Raw genomic sequence first — 20573 nt, forward strand, 5'->3', positions numbered from 1 at the left:
TGATCCTATGCATTTGACCCTGATTTGACCACAAAGGCAAACAAAAGCACTAATTAATGGCAGCTGTAAGTAACCGGTTGTCTATCGTCTGTGTCTTGTGTATGTTTAATAGGCAACTGGATGTTTTCTGTAGCTTAGAGATATCATAACAATTAATTCCCTGAAGAGGGTAGACCCTCTCCCTCATGCTAAACTTAAAGTGACTTATAAGGTTCCACTTCTCCTCAAAAAGACAACTTTATTTTCCTTTCTCAATGACAAGCCTAATAGTATTATTGCATGTTGACTATGTGCAATAACTGCAAGCCAATGTTCATAGGCATTGTCAGTATTTGTCTTCATTATTTCTTGAATTCCTATTTCTTTATTTGCCAATACTTCCACTGTAAGCCAGTGTTTTCAGTCTACACAATAAATAGTAAAAATAAATTCTACATTCATAAATAATACAAAATAAAATAATAATAATGATTAAAAGGTTCTATGATTAAATGTATTCTATTGGTCAAAGGTATGTTAAATCCACCTGTTGCCCACTACTAGTATTTCTTACCATAAGGTGTGCTAATACTACAGAATCATATACATTTGAAAAAATATATTTATGATTTTTTAATATATGTATATATATCGGTATCGGTCTTGAAAAGCAGGAACGGGTCGCACTGATCTAGATCTGCTATTTTCACAATATGTATCTGTGGAACTGAATCAAACTAAATTAAGTGCCTCAACTCCTAATTCCTCAGGGTGGGGGGTCCCCAGTTAAAATATGATTATTTTGGGGGGTCGCTGCCTGAAAAGGTTGAGATCCACTGCATCAGGATATAATGTACACAGTCACACACGCATAGAAGATATGGAGATTGGAGATCAAAGAAAACGATAGGGGGGGGACGTGTAATTGGGGACCCATAAAATGTCCCTGGGACCCATCTAAAAGACCACCCTTGCATCCCAGGACCCATTACATTGAAAACCTAGCAACATCACTGCACGGCAAGAATAGTGCTCTTATTGCAGTGAAACATTGCCCAAATTTTGAGTGATACATATGTCACAGGCTGGCCACATGATGTCAGAGATCCACATTGGAGCCACGCCGTTCCCATGTGAATCGTGGTATCTGCCTTGGTTTATAGTCATTTGTAAAACCTTGCACACGCAGACAAAAAAAATACAAATAAAAAATGTCCGGAGGGCACTTGCCTGGAATGCCCTGGAATGGGAAGAGGAGAGTTAGGAAATCTGACATGGGAGAAGACCTCAAGAGGCGGCTGCTCGTAGCTACAGTGGAGTCAGTAATGGGGCCGAGACATGGACGCTCACAGCACATCAGGAAAGGGCCCTGGATGGAGTCTACACAAGAATGCTACGAATGGCACGAGATATCACATGGGGAGGACCACATCAGAAACGTGGACCCCTACGGGGCTCTTAACGCGGGTCACAGAAAAGGTCAGAGAGAGAAGGATGAGGCACCCGGAACTGGTGGCAAGACAAACTGACACTGTGGGAGCCAACCCAGGGTTACAGCCAGGAAAGGAAAGAGTCACACCACTTAGATGCACTGCGGCGCGACAGCAAAGCTAACAACACTGTAGAGCTCAAGACCCTGATGCTAGAAAGGAGAGTGTAGAGGGCAGCGATTCAGGAGTCCAGAGTTGATGTTGGCTACACCGCACTCTTGCATCGCATCGCAAATCACTAATGGTAACATGTCCATGGAACTTAAGTCTTTGACTGCCAGAGTGATCGTGTAATAGTGTGCTACGGCTGCCAGCGAAAAAGAGCGATTTTACTGTACCTGTGAACAATCATGGAATATTCGCCTTGGCATAATTCGACGAGGAAACGCGTCCATGGCAGGCTAAGAGTTAACAGTGAACATTGTAAGCAAAATGTTGGCACAGTAAAACACTGATACATGCGGTCCAGGTGTGTGTTTATCGAGTATTTTACAACAGGTCTCAGCCAATCAGAATGGGCGACTGGAACTCTCCGTTTTAGAATAAACATGATGAAGTTCTCCCTGACTCAACATTTAGTGTTGGAAGGTTTCGTGTTTCGGGGACAGCCGCGCCGAGGAGCGCAAATATGAAAGGAACTCTAGTTGCTTGCCACTGTACACACACAGACACGCGCACATGCACGCGCGTGCACGCACACATACCAAACTCCTCTGCAAACACACATGTGCACGCCAAATACCAGCGCATATCATCAAACTTCCACATTGTCAGCAGACACAAAAATGTGCAAATGTACATGCATGGAGAGCCACACACACACAGTGGCAGATAGATAACCGCAGTTTGTTTCCATTGTGTGGTTACATAACTCTTGTCATACATTGTTCCAAAACTATTACTATTTTGGTTTGTGTGTGTGTGTGTGTGTCTTGAAGCCCCACATGTCTGTGGTATTTGTTGATATGTGTTACGTTGTGCATTACAGTGCGTTGTGTGTTTACCAACAGAGAAAGACCGTCGGTCATCAGTACCATTAAACTAAACCCAGTAAGTTGATGTGGGAGCGACCGGGTGGCGCAGGGCTAAAGTTCCTGACCACCACCATGGAGACGTGGGGTTTGGCTCCCCCCGCGGTGCCTCCGGTTGGTTTGGACCGACCCTCCAAAGAACACAGTTGGCTATGCTCTGGGTTCGATTTGTAAAACGCCATTTCTTAAACATTTAAGCCCTCTTTTAGCTAATTTCAATAAAGCAGAAGGTCTTATGCCAAGGTTTATATGGTTACCGTAATAATTACGTTTTTTTTATAAAAATGTTAAATTTAGACCAATCTTTAATCAACAATATAGTCAATATTTTCCAACCATGAAAGGGACTGTACACACTTGGGGGGATTGTGAATTAGCATAAGCACACAATTGGGGCTAAAGATTAAGAGAATCATAATAATGCACAGCCACTGTGTTCCTGACTCTGACTTGTCCACATGTCTCTCCTCTCTCTCTGCCCTTGGTTTCCTGTCTCATAGCACTCTCCTATCTATTAAATATAATGCAGAAATATGACACATTTTGCTAGCACCCCCCCCCCCCCCAGAAGCAAAGAGTTAAAAGTTTTGTTTCCAAAAAATATATGTATTCAAAGATTTGCTCAAATGTTCAAGATTGTTTTTGAATAGCCAAAGTATAAAAAAGAAAAGGTTATAGATAAAATCTAAAATGACACAGATGCGTTCCCGGATTGAATGGGTTAAATGTTTTATAATGTGCGCCGTCAGACCAACGGTACTTTGGAATAATGAACCGCTGGACTAGTGGCATGGCTCCCGCAATGAAAATAAGTGATCATGTAAAGTAATACCATGTTGCAATATGTTGCGGCCTGCTATTACTGTGTGCCGATAACCTCAGACCCCAAACATAACTGATAGAAGTTCCACCAAAGCCACTGTGGCTGAATGAGGAAAATGAAGCCACAGCAATAAATCAGCACAGAAGCATGGTATTATTTAATTATACCGTTTAATTAATTAATTGCATAACAAATGAAAACCCTTATTACCAAGCCATAAAGCTCACATGCTCCAAGTGTGTGTGTGTGTGTGTGTGTGTGTGTGTGTGTGTGTGTGTGTGTGTGTGTGTGTGTGTGTGTGTGTGTGTGTGTGTGTGTGTGTGTGTGTGTGTGTGTGTGTGTGTGTGTGTGTGTGTGTGTGTGTGTGTGTGTGTGTGTGTGTGTGTGTGTGTGAGGGATAGGGGGAGAGAGGGAGAGAGGGAGAATGTTCAAAGTGAAGCGGCGTGGAATCGTGTGACTGTGGTGCTCAAAACATTTTCCCAAGGTTGCAGGTCTGATATAATCAGATGATTATATGTTTTAGAGCAATTATAATAATTGGATTATTAAATTTGTGGGATAAATACATACTGTTGATCCGCTGATGTCTCAATTAACAACTTGAACCCTTAATACTTCGTTGACCGGACTCCCCCATGGGGCCTGCCCTAGGCTCCCTCCTTTTCCCCCTCAACATGAAATAGCCGATATACAAGCTCACGCATTGTCTGAACTTGTAGATCAGCTACTTGAGTGGAATTTTCGCCCCAGAATAGGTCAATTGGAACTTTGAATAGGACTTGCACTGATCCAAGCCGGAACACAATCGATTGATTGACCATTAGAATACTCTGAGAGTATAATTTACATAACATACCAAATGGAACCAAATGGACCCTTACAGGTCCATTTGGTTTCATTTGTACACTCTGAGTTATGGAGGTCCTAGAAATAAAAAAAGGCTCCGCATTTCACTCTGGTAAGACTTGTTTGTCTCTCTAGGCCAGGGGTCTTCAACAGTGGGTCCGGGACCCCTAGGGGGTCCTCAGAGCTACTATAGGGGGTCTGCCAAATCTTTGTGTGATAGGATTTCGTTTTTTACATTAACCACTTGAACCCTAGAATTCCTTTTCTGATCGGCTATTTTTGGCAAAGAGGCTATAGGTGTAGAGGGAAAAAAGAAGTACAATTTTTTTTAAAATCTGAAACACAATTTTATCCAATATAGAGGGGATCCCTGCTTCATCTCTTTCTCAGCTAGGGGGTCCTTGACCTGAAAAGGTTGAAGACCCCTGCTCTAGGCCAAGGGTGGGCAACCTTAGGCACGCGTGCCAACATTGGCACAGGGGGAAGTAATCAATCACTGGCACACTGGCATAGTCTGAGAGAGAGGATTTATTTATTTATTTAAACAAAATGTTGTCCGTAAAATTAACTGCCAGAGTACATACACTTAGATAAGGCTCAGACAGCCAGCGATTTTTCGATTTTCTTACCTTTTCAAGTAGTCCCCTGATGGTTGCTAATCACGGAGGGTTTCACTGTGCTTCCTTAAACAAAAACAAAGAAAGCATCGCGACCTCCCGTTCGCTTGTTATACGCCGTTGAATAATAGCATGTCTTGCCAAAAATACATACAGCCAAGATACAGATTTTTTTCCCAAATACTTTAACCAGGAAGTGAATGGAGCAGTAAATCTTCGGATCACGTTATCTCCTGGTTCTGTGTAGAACATTTTAAATAAAAAAATGTAATAAATAAAAACTCTGACTGGGGAGGGAGTCTGGGAGATACATAGGTGGGTTATTGCTCGGAGTCCAATGATCATTACATCTTGATGTGAAAGAAAATATTTCAAAAGAGGGTGAAAAACAGAAAATGTTTTTTTATGTACATGGACAATCAAAATCAGCTTATTTTGATGTGGTGTCATAATTAAACCTAATGCTGATTTAACATGGCACTTCATGTCAAAAAGGTTGCCAGGTTGCTCTAGGCTATTGTAGTGGCGTGTGTGACCTTCCCAGATAAATATCAAACATGTATGTTGATTGACATGATAATTACCGGGGTGGCCCCTCAACACGAAATAGCCCCAGAATAAGGATGGATGGATCGATAGATAAACCTTTCTTTTGGACACAATACTAGGGTGCATGTGGTTGAGACTATAAAAACATTTGAATGATATAGCGTGCATTCAGCTTCTTGTTTTTAATTTCACAAAATGTGAAACTTTTTGCTCCGCACTTCAATCTTGCAAGACTTGTCTCTCTGGGCCAGTGTGGTGGCGTGCGACACTCCCAGATTAATATCGTACATGTTGATTGACATGATAATTAGCGGGATCGGGGGGCGGGGGGGATTACGATGGGATCTGTGAACCCCCGGAGCCCAATGAATACTTGACCTTGAAGTAAAGCATCGCCTCCGACCATCGCCTCGACATGGAAGTCCGTCCGGTTGTTGCTATGGTGATGGTCCAAACTGCAACCACACGCGGTTTGGTTGAGGAAAATTACCGGGGGGGGGGGGGGGGGGGAGAGACAGGAAGTCAATTTGTCTTTAAAAACATGAATATCATTCATTAACGATGAGCTGGGTTCAGAATGTTAGACATATTTTGGGTTGATCTGTTATGTAACTGATGGTGTGTGCATGTGCGTGTACAGTATTGGTTTGTGTGCCTTTGCAAAGCTGACCAATATGAATCATTCCCCATTGTACATTGAACCTTATCCATACTGTCCATACGTCTCGCTCTCTCTCTCCTGTCTGTCTAACTCTCTCCTCTCTCTCTCGCTCTCTGTCTCCTGAATCATCAGGACGTTTCTAGAATTCCTCTGCTTGTTGGACAGAGACTTGGAATCTGCTACTTTCCCCCTCGTGTGTATGTGCGTGTGTGTGTGTGTGTGTGTGTGTGTGTGTGTGTGTGTGTGTGAATTCCAAACGCAGACAATTTACCGATTTGGTCGGAATGTGTTTGTTACCCACAGGACTCTGGAGTTGGACACCATAGAACACACACACACACACACACACACACACACACACACACACACACACACACACACAGCCATCTTCATCATTCCACAGCGGGAGAGAGAGAAAGTGATCTCTCTCTCTCTCTCCCCTCTCTGGGTGATGTGTATTTGACCTCCACTCATGTGTGCGTCTGCTTGTGTGTGTTTGTGCATGCGTGCACATGAACTGTGTGTCTGTGTGTGTGTTCACATTCAAGTCTCTTATCTTCTCCTCTTCCATTTTTACACTCAGAGTTAAACTAACATTTTGTATTTTTCTGTAAAACAAAACTTTCAGAACTGATCTCTGATATTTTGGTTACGCGTGCGTGTGGGTCACTGTGTGTGTGTGTGTGTGTGTGTGTGTGTGTGTGCATGTGTGTGTCTGTTCAGCTCCACAGAGATAGACGATATGATCCGTAAGTCCACCAACCTGCTGCTGACCAGAACGCTGAGTCACTGTCTGCAGTACGGCATCAAGAAGAAGAATGTTGGCCTGGCAGAGGTACTGTCTGTCTGTCTGTCTGTCTGTCTGTCTGTCTGTCTGTCGGTCTCTGTCAGTTTATATCTGTCTGTGGCGCTCGGGTGGTGCAATGGTAAAAGTGCCTGCCCACCACCGCGGAGGTTGTGGGTTCGAATCCGCCGTGCTGCGTCCGGCTTTGTTGAGCGTCTATGCCAGTGGTTCTCAACCAGTGGTCTCGGGGACCACCAGTAGTAATTGAGGGGGTTCCAGGTGGTCCCGAGCTAAATGATGAATAGTTGGTAACCAAATAGACCCTCATAGATCTTTAACTGTTGAGAGCGTAAAATAAAACCCCGTAAGGGTTATTTTACGCTCTCAAGAGTTTGTTAAACATCTGCATTACTTAATGAAATAATAGTTATTTTGATCAACGTTTGCCTGTTATCTCTCCTATGGTACCAACATCAATACAGCATGGAATTGTGGACAAAATCGTATCCAACGACAACAAAATATTCAAAGTCTTGGGGTCTGAGAGGCTGAATCTTATCAAATGGTGGTCCGTGGCTTAAATGCCGAATACATAATGGACCTTGATATGAAAAGGGGAGAAAACCACCGGTTTATACGAACATAATTGGCCCGTGTTCACTGCATGTACTCCTACAAGCTGGGGGGGCGGAGCCTGTCAGCATGCAGGGAGTGTTGGGCGGGAGGAGTAGGACGAAGGCTCTATGTCCTCCCGGTGGGGGCTCCTCACTGGCAGGTGAGTTGGTAGGATACAACAGAAGTGTGCGTGGGGACGAAATAATAATAGACTAAATTGGGGAGAAAAACAGGGGTAAAAAGAAACAAAACTATACAGTATGTGACTGTCTGTCTACATATCTATCTATCTATATCTGTCTGTCTTTCAATCTATACAGTATGTGACTGTATAGGTCTACCTATCTATCAAACTGCAGTATATGTCATTGATGTCAGCCAGAAACCTTGTATCTCCATATTTCAACAACTTTATGTTTTTGCCCGACTGCATCATGCAAGAGTATCACACAAAAGTACCCCCCCCCCCACATTATCTGTGTGTGTGTGTGTGTGTGTGTGTGTGTGTGTGTGTGTGTGTGTGTGTGTACAGTTGGTGCAGGTGATCATCAACACCACCCACCTAGAGGAGTGCTGCCACTTCCTGGAGGAGTTTATATCAAACATCACCAATGTACCACCTGACCTCGCCAACGCTACCAAGCTGTATGGAACGTCTACGTTTAAGGTACACACACACGCACACGCACGTGCGCGCACACACAGGTTTGTATTACTACACTAGTGAGCACATCAACATTAGGACGTCAATTTTATGAATGCCATTTTTACAGTAATTGGGCTTTTTTTACCGAAAAAGCCTGAAGCCGAAGAATAGCAGATCTACAATCTCCGCAACGTGTTGCAGCGCTTATAGATCAGCTATTATTCTGTGCATGACACTGTTACGCAACTAAGTACAAACCATATTTAACTCTTAATTCCAACCCCTAAACCAGTAACCTAAAATAGGATCCCCCTCGAAAACAAGATGACGCATCTCAAGGGGCTTATCCTCTGTCCAACAGACATTTCTAAAGAAAATGTCTAATCCTGATCCTAAACCCCAACCTGAATCTTTTTTTCTCATTGTTAATGTATCTCTAAAAAGCTGTTTTTAATTTTTTTAACACATTGACTGCCTAGATCGAGTTAACTCGATATTACCGTTTCATCACTTGCCTGCCAAGATCGAGATAACTCAATTTTAGCAAAAAAATATTTTTTCAAAAAAAAAAAAACATTTTTTTTTTTTTTTTTTTTTTTTTACCCAAAGACCAAGGAGATATGAATTTTTGAAGATCTTTACTCTCATCCACTTCCTTGTTAACTTAAAACTTTAAAATTTTGTATCTCGGCTCCTGAGTACTTTTTTTTTTCCAATGAAAAATCTCTGGCAGAAGACTGCAAAAAATCTGAAATAATTCTGGCAGTCAATGTGTTAATACATTTTTTGGGACTTTTTATGCCTTTATTATACTATACTTGTGGGGACTTGTGGGGACACAAGTACTCGAAGTGTTTTAATACACACACACATGCACACACAAACACACCACACACACATTTGTATTACTATATTTGTTTGACAGTGATTTTATGAACGCCATTTTTACAATTATACTGTAATTTTGAACCCTGAAGCCGAAAATTGCATATCTGCGAGCTCGCTCCACCCTGAAAACACTTTGTGAGCTTTGTAGATCTGCTGTTTTTGTTGCACAACACCGGCACGTAACTACGTTTTAAAATCAGGCATTACCCAATCTGGGAACCCAGAGCTAACTGCAAAGGAAAAACAGCGACCTCTGCTGTTTGTGACTATGTCAGTTAACTCTGGGACAATGACGACGCAGCACATGTGCGCTACGTTTTCATTCCCACTAACAATATTTCTACACGGAACACTAACACCACTTCTCCCAGAGAACATGGATCGTTTTGGTTATAAGCCCACTTGTTTCTATGATGAAAGAGTAAGTTCAAATGTGAATATCTTTCCGTGGTTTTGTCTGCTCCGCGGACGCTATTGTTAAATTAGTTTCGGTTAGTTTCCAGTAGGGAATGATCGACGGACACGTGAATCCCGGCCACTACATTTGATTGGGTAAAGCGCGGCCTGCTTCCTGATCTGAAGGCACGCCCACTCCCACACAGTGTGTACACGTTCTGACGAACCTTCAGGACATATTCCAACGCAGTGCAGAATCTGTTCTTGAGAGATTACTCCAATCCTAACCCATAAACGTAACCCTCTAAAATAAGGCTAATCCTCAGCCTAACCCCAAATGATGTAATACAAGCACGCGCACACACACACACACACACACACACACACACACACACACACACACACACACACACACACACACACACACGCTTGATCTCGGACTCCTCGTTAATTGATCCTAATGTGTGTGCATCAGGACGCCCGGCACGCGGCGGAGGCAGAGATCTACACCAACCTGAACGCCAAGATCGACCAGTTCCTGCAGCTGGCCGAATACGATTGGATGGCGGCCGGCGTGTCCGGGGGCGGAGCCCAGTTGGCGCCCAGCGACTACCTGATAGACCTGACCGCCTTCCTGACCAGCACCTTCAGTGTGTTCACCAACCTGCCTGTCAGTACACACACACACACACACACACACACACACACACACACACACACACACACACACACAGAGGGGCAGGGGCAGAACATTTCTAAAAGGGCACTTTTATCCAACATTTCCTGCCAGATTTAGAGGAATATTTAATTTTAAATGAACATTATGGTGATATACTTGTTTCAATGCGTGGACTCGTGATGCGGCTATAAGCTATTTGTCGTACGAGAAGTGTATATAGGGCTTAAGTGGTTAACATGTGTGAAAAACACGTGGGGTGAAAAAAGATTGGGAACATAGAAGAAGTATTTAAGTCTTGGGAACCTAGCTAGCGTGCCTTACACACGTGTTTGTTTGGACACGTGAGTCTGAGTTTGTATGTGTACAAGCCACCAGCCCTGTGACTGTGACTTGTACTGTCACTTACACCAGTGGTTCTCAAACCTTTTCATGTCAAGGACCCCCACATTGATATGCCAGGGACCCCCGTAAGAGAAGATTTTTACGGCTCTAGCAGTGATTCTCAACTATTTTAATTTCAAGGACCGCAGTTTGATTTGCATTAGGCTACGGACCCCCATTTAATGGCATGTCTATCTCTGGGACCCCAATTTATATTGTAAAAACAATTAATTTAAGTCTGAGAGTTTACAAATGGAACCAAATTCATTTGTACACTCTCAGAGTTACAGACCCATAAGGGTCCATTTGGTTCCTAACCCCCTGGAACCCCTGGGGGTCCCCAGACCCCACTTTGAGAACCAATGACTTACACCTTTCACTCTTGTACAGTCACTTATGCATTTCACTCTTGCCATCTTCAATCAAAAATCAAGGTCAAATGGGCCTGATCTACAGCTATATGGACAAAATCAAATATCACCATATATTTGACCAAATACCTCTTATAGATATTGTGGAGATAATATCATGTTGTGACAACAATATGGATTTTCCTACAAATAACATATTGGAAATAAATGTCTCTACAAGCTCAACTGTACAGTTTGTAGACTGACTATATTGAACAGTTTAAAGTTTTTTTTGTATACTGAAAGTATAAAATAAGGCTCAATTCGATCAAAATCTGGAAATATTTAAAATGAGGAAGAAACGACAACACTTATGCCATATCACAATAGTACAGTATATATCTAGTCTAATACCACAATACGGATTGTGGACATTGTCCAGCCTGCTCAACATTTGTATACATGCCACAGAGAATGTGCTTAATTGTATCATACAATTACACATTTATGGAAGAATCAGCATTCCATATGTTTTTTCTGCTCCTTTATTCAGATCGTTCCATTAATGTGTCACCATCTGTACAGTGTGAACATTCTAACGTGCAACGTGCCTGTATGCATGTCAACAGACCATGTCACAGGACAAGGCAATCAGCTTTAGCTCATTAGCATCAGCTCGTTAACACTGAGCTCGTTAGGGACGCAGATCGTTAACATGGGGGGTGTTAGGCTGATTAAGGGGTCAGCTGGTTAGGGTCGCGTTGTGGATTACATGTTTCCCTCTGTTGACTCTATGGGTTTGAACCCAGGATGTGTTTACTAATGCTCAGACACGCACGCACGCACGCACGCACGCACGCACAGAGAGAGAGAGCTGATCCTGGGTGGTATGAGGTGGTGGAGCTAAGTGTTCTCCAGCCCCGCTGAGAAGCTTTGTCTGTGTTCCTGTAGCCCTGTACATGACCCTGACACACACACACACACACACACACACACACACACACACTGCCCTGTGGCCTCTTAAGCAGATCAGATGTTATGGATCTAAATGGTTAGATAGTTTGACCTGTGGAACCAGAGGTGAACGAAGGTTAGAACACAGCCTATAGCGACCCTATGAGCCACAAGAGGCAGTGGTTGGCCGTGGATTTGAGAACCAGCTCAGAGGCGTAGTGAGATGCTGTACGACACGGAGCCTTCCCACGGAGCCTTCCCACGGAGCTTAACTGTTCTAAAAATCATGTTAAACCACAGCCTCACGTGGCTTATTGCTTTTCCAAAATAGTTACTACGTATGAATCCGGTTACCAAAGGTACACAGCACACCGGTCCTTGCGAGGTGCCAGCCGACATATTAAATACTAAATAATAAAGGACTATATAGCCGCACACTGGTAGCTGCCGATGCCAGTTTATTGTGGACACAGAGACAGAAAAATCAACTGGCATTGGCAGCTACCAGTGTGCAGCTATACTCCTTTATTATTTAATATGTATGAATGCCACAAAAAAGTGGAGAGTCCTAGGGTTCCCAAGGAGGCAAAAGTCCAATACCAAAAAACTATAAAGAAGGGAAACCACTGTATAATGCAACAATAGTTTTAATGCTTAACTGCTATTTTACAACTTGTTTAGGCACATGAACAAACGATTGACTCAAAACCTTACAGACTACCCAGCAATGTGTTTTGAGTGTGATAACTCTTCCTCAGGCAGCAATTTGTTAATTTGCCTAAACGAAAAGTTGTAAAATAGCTGTTATTAAAACTTTTTTTTTAAAACTATGTATGAATATCATAGAGCAGTGGTTCTCTATCATAAAAAGTTCAAGGAGCCCCCTAACTCAGACCAGTAAGGGTCCATTTGGTACACACTCAAGGAACTTGAGGAACAACTTATTATGAGGTTTATCAAGTATTATAAGTGCTGGTAATAATGCATTATGAGTTCAGTGGATCATAGTCAGTCATATACTGTAGTCAGTTTTAAAGTGTCTTTATACCGTAACTAAACTGACTACGTTATGTTAGTTAATGTGCTGTTGAGCAATAAAAGTCAGCAAGAATGGCCTTCATTGACCAATCAGAATCGAGTATTCAACAAAGTGGCGTTCATCAAGAAGAGATTAGATGTGTTACTGTTGGGAGGTGCAACAGCCGGCAGAATATCACCCATCTGTAAATTATAATGTTGATTATGTACAGATTACACAATTACATTTTTAATTCTGCCACTATACCAGGATGGCCAGAAGCGCCACTGTGTGCACAGTCTGCACACGCATGCACAGCGTGACAGGACAGCTGTGACTTTAAGAAGTGATTGCATAAAATCCTGCCAATGTCAGCCTCCCTCGCTTGCATTCCTCACACACACACACACACACACACACACACACACACACACACACACACACACACAGACACGAACTCTGAGTAAAGGCTCACTATGACACAGCAGTATTCCTACGTGTGCGTGTGCGTGTGTGTGTGTGTGTGTGTGTGTGTGTGTGTGTGTGTGTGTGTGCGTGCGACACAGAGAGAGAGAGAGAGAGAGTTGTTTAGTGAACTGTAAGTTGGCTGACCTCTCCTCACACACATTTTGGTTCTGCTGAACTGACCACATAAGTAGTCCAGTCACAGTATGTGACACACCACAAGCTGTTTATATCTACTGGTGTGAGAGGGGGGGGGGGGGGGGGGGTGAGAGAGAGAGAGAGAGGGAGAGAGCGAGAGAGAGAGATTATTTTAAACCAAGAATGGAAAGTTTGATAATAGATGGTGAATATTTCCATCGTTTATTGGACCTCATTTGTCTGTGGGAGATGAGGTTATATTATGTAGATACGATTACATTATAGAGATACACTATGAAGATATTCTATTAAGTAGAGAGAGAATGTAAGAAGGGATAATAAACATCGAGGTGGTCATTATTAGAAAAATAATCCCCTTCAAGGTGAAGCTTTCCCCTGCAGCCGTTTATTTTCCCTCTAACTGCTGCCTCGCTGTGCATTATCCTACTTATTACACGGCTTCGTCTGAAGAAAATCAATAATTTGACACAAAACATTGAGTTGAAAATGTGTTTATGCTGTTCTGTAAGCAACATAAACAGAAGGTAGAGCGGCGGTCTGAATCTATTAAGCAATAAAAAGACCCCAGAATGGTCCTTATTGACCAATCAGAATCGGTGATGGAAAAAGTACACTTTCTTTTTTTTAACGTAAGTAAAAGTATCAATACCACAATGTAGAAATACTCCTCGGTTACAAATTAAAGTCCTGTATTCAAAATGCTCTTCAGTAAAAGTACAGAAGTATTGCTATCAAAATATACAAAAGTTAAAGTACTCATTATGCAGAATGTTCCATTTCAAGAGTTTGCAATATCTTTTGAAAATAGCCAGAGTCTATTTAGGGCTGAAGTGGTTAATATATGTTTTGTAATTATAATCCAAATATACAAAGTAATAGGTAACTACAGTTTTCAAATAATTATAGTGGAGTAAAAGTACAATAGTTGCCTCTGAGATTTAGTGGGGTAGACGTAAAAGTGTTGACAATTGGAGAAAGAAAATGTAAACAAATATATATTAATTACAGTACTTGAGTACATGTACTTGGAAAAAAGAAAAAAAAAAGAACCTGTGTTCATTGTCTCCGCCAGGCCAAAAGGCATGGTCGAGACTGTTTTGCACTGTGTCCATCCTTCCGTCTGTCATTCCATCAGTAATCGGTACACATGATCTCTACAGTCATGTGATCAAGACAGATCCGTTTGATATTTCATATTCCATCCTGATTGGCTAAGATTGACATCAACATTTTGTACGAGTGTCCCGTTTTGAACAAAATGCCGCAAATCATGAACGCAGCGTCCAATTGCGGTGCAACTTTGCATGCACATTCACACCACTTTGAGGAACAAACTTTTAACATTGCCCTATTATAGCGCCACCAGGAGGCCGTTTTTTGCAAAACATTTTTTTCAAATATTACTCCTGCAAGTGTTGTCCAAACATCACGCAAATCCGTACACATGATCTCTATAGTCAAGTGATCAAGACGGATCCGTCTGATTTGTCATATTCCATCCTGGTTGGCGAATTCCGAACATCGCTGGCCCAAAATAACCTACCTGACCTGGCGGAGACCTGTGCTCCGAGGAGCACTTGTTCTTGTTTTGTTTCATTGACATACAAATATGAATTTATCCCATTCATAAGAACCTCAGTCTTTCATGTGTTCAGTTTACAACTGTATTATCTCCTGCTGTAGGGAACGCCTGTACAGCACGCTACCTTACCGGTGAGTATAAGACTGGTTTGTCACCGTGACATGAGTGATACCACCCCCACCCCACCACAGCACCCGCACTGACTCTGTTAACTCCTTAAAACTGGCCAATCAGCATGTAAGGTGGACAGGGAGTTTTTGATTGATTGATTGATTGATTGTTTGAATACTTTATTAACAAGCTTGTTAGCAGTACAGGTAGTGCAGTCAAAGGTTATGCTAAAACGCCCCTAAAAAGCCCCAGGGGGGCTTGTTTCCATTGTGGCCCATTGTACTCAGTTCATCAATAATACATAACATATACTGTAATACATGAGGCATGAGTGAGACATGGTTGTTGTTGGCCTGACCGTGTGTTTTGTAATGCTTGTTAGTGTTGTTAAGTGGTTCTCAACATTTTTTATTTCAAGTACCCTCATAACTCAAAGTTGCATACCTGTAAGAGTCCATTTGGAACTCCCTCGAGGAACCCTGAGGGTCCCTGAACCTCACTTTGAGAACCACTGATGTAGTTAGTGTTTTATTACGTTTCCACCATAGCCACCGGTTGGAACTCCAGTAAATGTCTGCCTCTGTTTGTGGTTAGTCAGTACTTCAAATCAAGTTGACCCAATGATTGCGGTGCACAAGTCCAAAAATTACTAGTCTCGCGTAACCAGACCATAAATCTTGTCCTATCTAAATGCAATTTAGGGGCCAAAACGTTGTGTAAACTATTCTGAATATTAAAAAAAAAGGAACAGCATCGCAGAACCAGTGCAAAGGCTTTAGGGCATTAGGATGGTATCTGGATCTAGTTAGTAACAGTACTCTACAAGTCATTTTACACAATCCACCAGCCATCATTCTTTTCTATGTACCACAGTTAGTTCCGACCTTGCATTGTGATTGGCTGAGAGTCATTCTAATGAGTGCCGATATCTCCTCATAACAGCATTCCATCCACCTTGTTTATCTTACATGTAACCTAGCAACGGTGGTCGCCACCTGTAGCTTTTGAGCTTTCTAATCATACATATTGTTTAAAGTGTGGTATAATCGCAACAATGCACTTGAGTATGCTATTGCTTAATTCCAGCTGCCCTCCGACTAATGTGATTTTTCTCCACAACGTTGTAAGGTTTGATGTATGCTCCATTGTGCAACAGTGTTGTGCGTAGAAAATAGCCGAAATACAAGCTCACAATGCGTCGCTAATGCAAAACATTGAGCATGTAGATTGGATATGTTCAGCATGCTACAGCATCGTACGACTACGATGATGTATATATTGGGCTTAAAACGGTTTTGTCTCACATTTTTCTAATTTTTCTTACCTTTTCAAGTAGTCACAGAATATTTATATCCAGTATGATCGATCCCCCAAAAGATATATACAAGCTCATATATAGCGCAGCACCGCGTGCCACGCTATGAACTTGTATTCTCCTTCTGCTATTTTTTATATATATATTCTTTGAATATATATATATATATATATATATATATATATATATATATATATATATATATATATATATATATATATATACTAGAGTTTCGGGGGGCTACGCCCCCCTCAACCCCAGCCGCGCACGGGGCCCAGCATGGCCGCGTGTATATTGGGGTACTCAAATTGCTGGAGTAAAACTGTGGAAAAGTTAAAAAAAAAAAAAAAAAAAATTGAAAAAAATATATTTTTGATGTTTGAGGGGGACCCCCGCGGACCCCCTGCTGGTCGACGGACCCCCTGTGGAGTGTTGGGACGCGCGGGGACCCACCTGGAACATGGCGGACCCCTTCGGTGTTTTTTTTTTTTTCATGAAGGTGGTTGCTTGTTTCTGGCGCTTGTTTTTAGAGAACCTGGCATGCCAACCTGAACTTGGCAACCCGACTGACATCAGTGACGTGTCCTTGGTATTTGTACTTCCGGGTTGCGGCGTTACACCAGAAATGGTTCCTGGAGAAAATGGTGACCAAAAAAATTTTTTGGAAAAAAAGGAAAAAACTCCCGCACCGGCTGCCTGCTGTTGTGGTGATTAGGTCGTGCGCACGGTAAACGGTACGAAGCTGCCTCCCCTTCCGTTTTGTCCGACATTTGGTGAGTAGAATTAATTATGTTGCGCGGTGGAAAAGGTGTAGTGAGCAATGAGATGTCCCCTACGCGACGCTTAAATTCAGCGCGGCCGCCGTGGCGAGTCAGTTGGCGACATGTGGTCTGGCGGTGCGTTGTTTATTCGATAACAGAGCTGTGGGGTGTCCGCACCGAGGGTGCGGAAGTCGGTCGCCATTTATATAGTTAGATATATATATATATATATATATATATATATTAGGGCTGGGACTTTAACTGATTAATTTAGATATTAATTAATTACAGAAAATGAACGCGATAAAAAAAATTTATCGCATTTGAATCGCGCTTAGTTTATGCACCACAGAACCTCACTGGACGAGTTTCAGGCGTTCCGATCATACCAGTGCACCAACCAACAGCCAGCAGACCCCAGTGCACGCAATGGGACAAGAAGCTGATCAGACTGCTTTGCTTGGCCCAGTGGATGGGAAATTTAGATTTTAAAATCTCTGATGGAAGCGTGGATAAAAACACGGTTGTGTGCAGAACTATTTTTTGTTGCTTAAACGTATGTATTCACTCATTGATTCACTCATATACCAAAATCTGTTTTAACTGAAAAGAAATTGCTTCTCAGGTCAAATATTGACATGAAAAAAGTTTGAGAACCACTGATATTTTAGCAACATAATAAAAAAAAACAGAAGCTAAGATTTGTGTTAAAAATGTTCGCTTTAAAAAAAACGATTTGAACACATTTTCACGATAAAAAATAAAAATTGCATAAATAGCAGATCTACAAGCTCATAGCACGGCCATAGCGCGGCAGCGCTATGAGCTTAGTAGATCTGCTATTTTTGAATAGCCAAATATTTTTTTTTTTGTTTTGGTCCTGCCGCTTTGACTTTTGACTCCACTGACTCCCTCCCCAATCAAGTCCACGAACAGCATACGTACATATGTGTCCTTCAGCTCTCTTCCACCTTCCTTCCTCCCTCCCCATATCACTTTATTCTCCTTCACGCTCTCTTTCTCTCTCTCTCTCTCTCTCTCTCTCTCTCTTCGCTTTGCAGATCTACAAGCTCATATGAGCTTGTACATCTGCTATTTTTGCCAGACCCAGAGGGTCGGCCTACATGAGGCTTTGTCTGTCCCTCTTTCGTCCCTTTTGTCCCTCTTTTCTCCATATATCGCATAAATGGGAAGACAGATACACAGACAGACAGACGGATCCCTCTTTTGTCCCTCTTTTCCTCTTTTGTCCCTCTTTTCTCCATATATGGCATAAATGGGAAGACAGATACACAGACAGATACAGTCCGGCCATTCAGATTTCAACCACAAGGGGTCTGGCAGTACCAGGTCTACTGGTTCTAGTTGAATAGCAAAAGTATAAAATAATGGTTAGGGCATGTCCAGTCCATATATGGACGTATTTGCCGATTTGCGCTGACGTAGGGCATGGCCGGCCCATTATGGGAATATCTGCGCTCAAAAAATACACAGTGACCATATATAGTTTTTTTGCAAAGATATTGTGACTTTCTGCTCCAAGCCCTTGTACAGTTTAATATGATCTGGGTGTTCTTAACCAACATGAGCCCTAGTGTCAGTATTCTAGGCATGTTATAATAGGCAAACATTCGGCAAAAATAGCCAAGCTTTTCGATCAGCTATTTTCAGCTAAGATACTTATTATAAAGGGGGAAAAAACCCTGAGAAACTCCGGTCAACAGAAGTATGTAGGGTTTAACCACTTAAACCCCAGCATCCGTGTTCTGGGGAAAACGTAATGTCTTCGCTGAAAAAAAAAGAAGATATTTAATGTACAGTAGAGCGAAAACAGAAAAGGCACTAGCATACAGCCCTGGGGGACTCCGGTCAACCAAAGCATATAGGGGGGTTTAAGTGGTTGAGTTACGTTCAAAAACACCCCTGATTGAGCTTGGCACCGACTGGATGGCAGCAGACCACCTCAAAAAGTGGAAAAGTGACATTCGAGATGAGCTGTACGAGAACCACAAATCGTGTTTATTGGAGTATTTGATGTTCATGTTTCATTGTCGCTCCCCACTGGTAAATAACCTGCCATTGTTAATACGTCCAACTGTTACTGTTGACTGGATGTGACTGTTTGGAATATGAATGTGTATATATCAGTGTGTTTGACCGCACACGCGCGCACACACACACACACACACACACACACACACACACACACACACACACACACACACACACACACACACACACACACACACACACACACACACACACACACACACACACACACACACACAGACACGCACACACAGATGAAGTGAACAGGAGAACGTTTGTATCAACACATCACCACTCATATTAGCATTGTAATGACACAAGCGTGGCTGTGTAAATAGTGTGTGTGTGTGCACGTGCGCACATATTTGGCTGTGATTCATATTGTTTTTCCTCTTCACTGTCATATTCTCTCTCTCTCTCTCTCTCTCTCTCTCCCCTCCACCCCCCCTCCCTCACTCCCTCCATCTTGCTCCAGGCTAATTGTTGCCAGTTGTCTGTGTTGAGCTCTAAGACAATGCCACTGCTGTCGGACAGACCACCTCTGTGTGTGTGCGCGTGTGTGTGTGTGTGTGTGTGTGTGTGTGTGTGTGTGTGTGTGTGTGTGTGTGTGTGTGTGTGTGTGTGTGTGTGTGTGTGTGTGTGTGTGTGTGTGTGTGTGTGTGTGTGTGTGTGTGTGTGTGTGTGTGTGTGTGTGTGTGTGTGTGTGCGCGCGCGTCTGTGTGTGGCGGATGTAATTGTGTATTTCATCTGGGTGTGTTCATGTATGAATGTATGAGTGTTAGGTATGTGTGCTTCTGTATACGGCACAATTGTGTGTGTGAGAGAGAGAGCGCGTGCACGTCAGTCCAGACTTAGGACATGTAAATAGAATTAGCCCATTTCACGCTCAATCTCCCTCTCTGGTAATTGACCCCTGGGGTTATTTGGTGTATGTGCGCGCGTGTGTGTGGGTGTCAGGGGTCAACATCGTATTGAGGGATATCCGGCCAGCGGAGGGTGTGTGTTCCTTCGATATATGTGTTTGCACGTGTGTGAGCACCTTGTGTGTGTGTGTGTGTGTGTGTGTGTGTGTGTGTGTGTGTGTGTAACTTGAGTTCCCTTTGAAGGTGGGCCTGTCTTGTGAATGAACCATGGCCCTGCACTGTTTCCTGGGTTAACATGTGAACAACTTCCTGGGAGCTGAATGGTTTTCTGCTGTCAAGAAGAAAGCTTCAGTTCTCCAACAGTTTATCACAAAATACAATGATATACAGGAAGCAATTAAACCGATTTTTAGAATTACTTTAGTGTGTGTGTGTGTGTGTGTGTGTGTGTGTGTGTGTGTGTGTGTGTGTGTGTGTGTGTGTGTGTGTGTGTGTGTGTGTGTGTGTGTGTGTGTGTGTGTGTGTGTGTGTGTGTGTGTGTGTGATTAATGAAGGTAATTA

General features: G+C 42.6%; 1 protein-coding gene across 3 annotated transcripts in view; it reads left to right on the forward strand.

The window, feature by feature from the left end:
• The window catches only part of LOC311035325 (exocyst complex component 6B-like), a 132309-nt gene that overhangs the window by 69915 nt on the left and 41821 nt on the right, over nucleotides 1-20573 (forward strand). For all 3 annotated transcript variants that reach the window (XR_014599695.1, XR_014599696.1, XM_084043460.1), the window contains exons 16-18: nucleotides 6720-6831; nucleotides 7928-8062; nucleotides 9801-9995. Coding sequence is in view for 1 of the 3 variants with exons in the window: in XM_084043460.1 (XP_083899586.1) it covers nucleotides 6720-6831; nucleotides 7928-8062; nucleotides 9801-9995 (442 nt within the window). In the remaining 2 variants the exon portion in view is untranslated. The remainder of the gene's footprint in view (nucleotides 1-6719; nucleotides 6832-7927; nucleotides 8063-9800; nucleotides 9996-20573) is intronic.

This window comes from Gymnoscopelus microlampas (assembly GCF_963454915.1).
Source record: "Gymnoscopelus microlampas genome assembly, chromosome: 19".
Taxonomy (NCBI): Eukaryota; Metazoa; Chordata; class Actinopteri; order Myctophiformes; family Myctophidae; genus Gymnoscopelus; species Gymnoscopelus microlampas.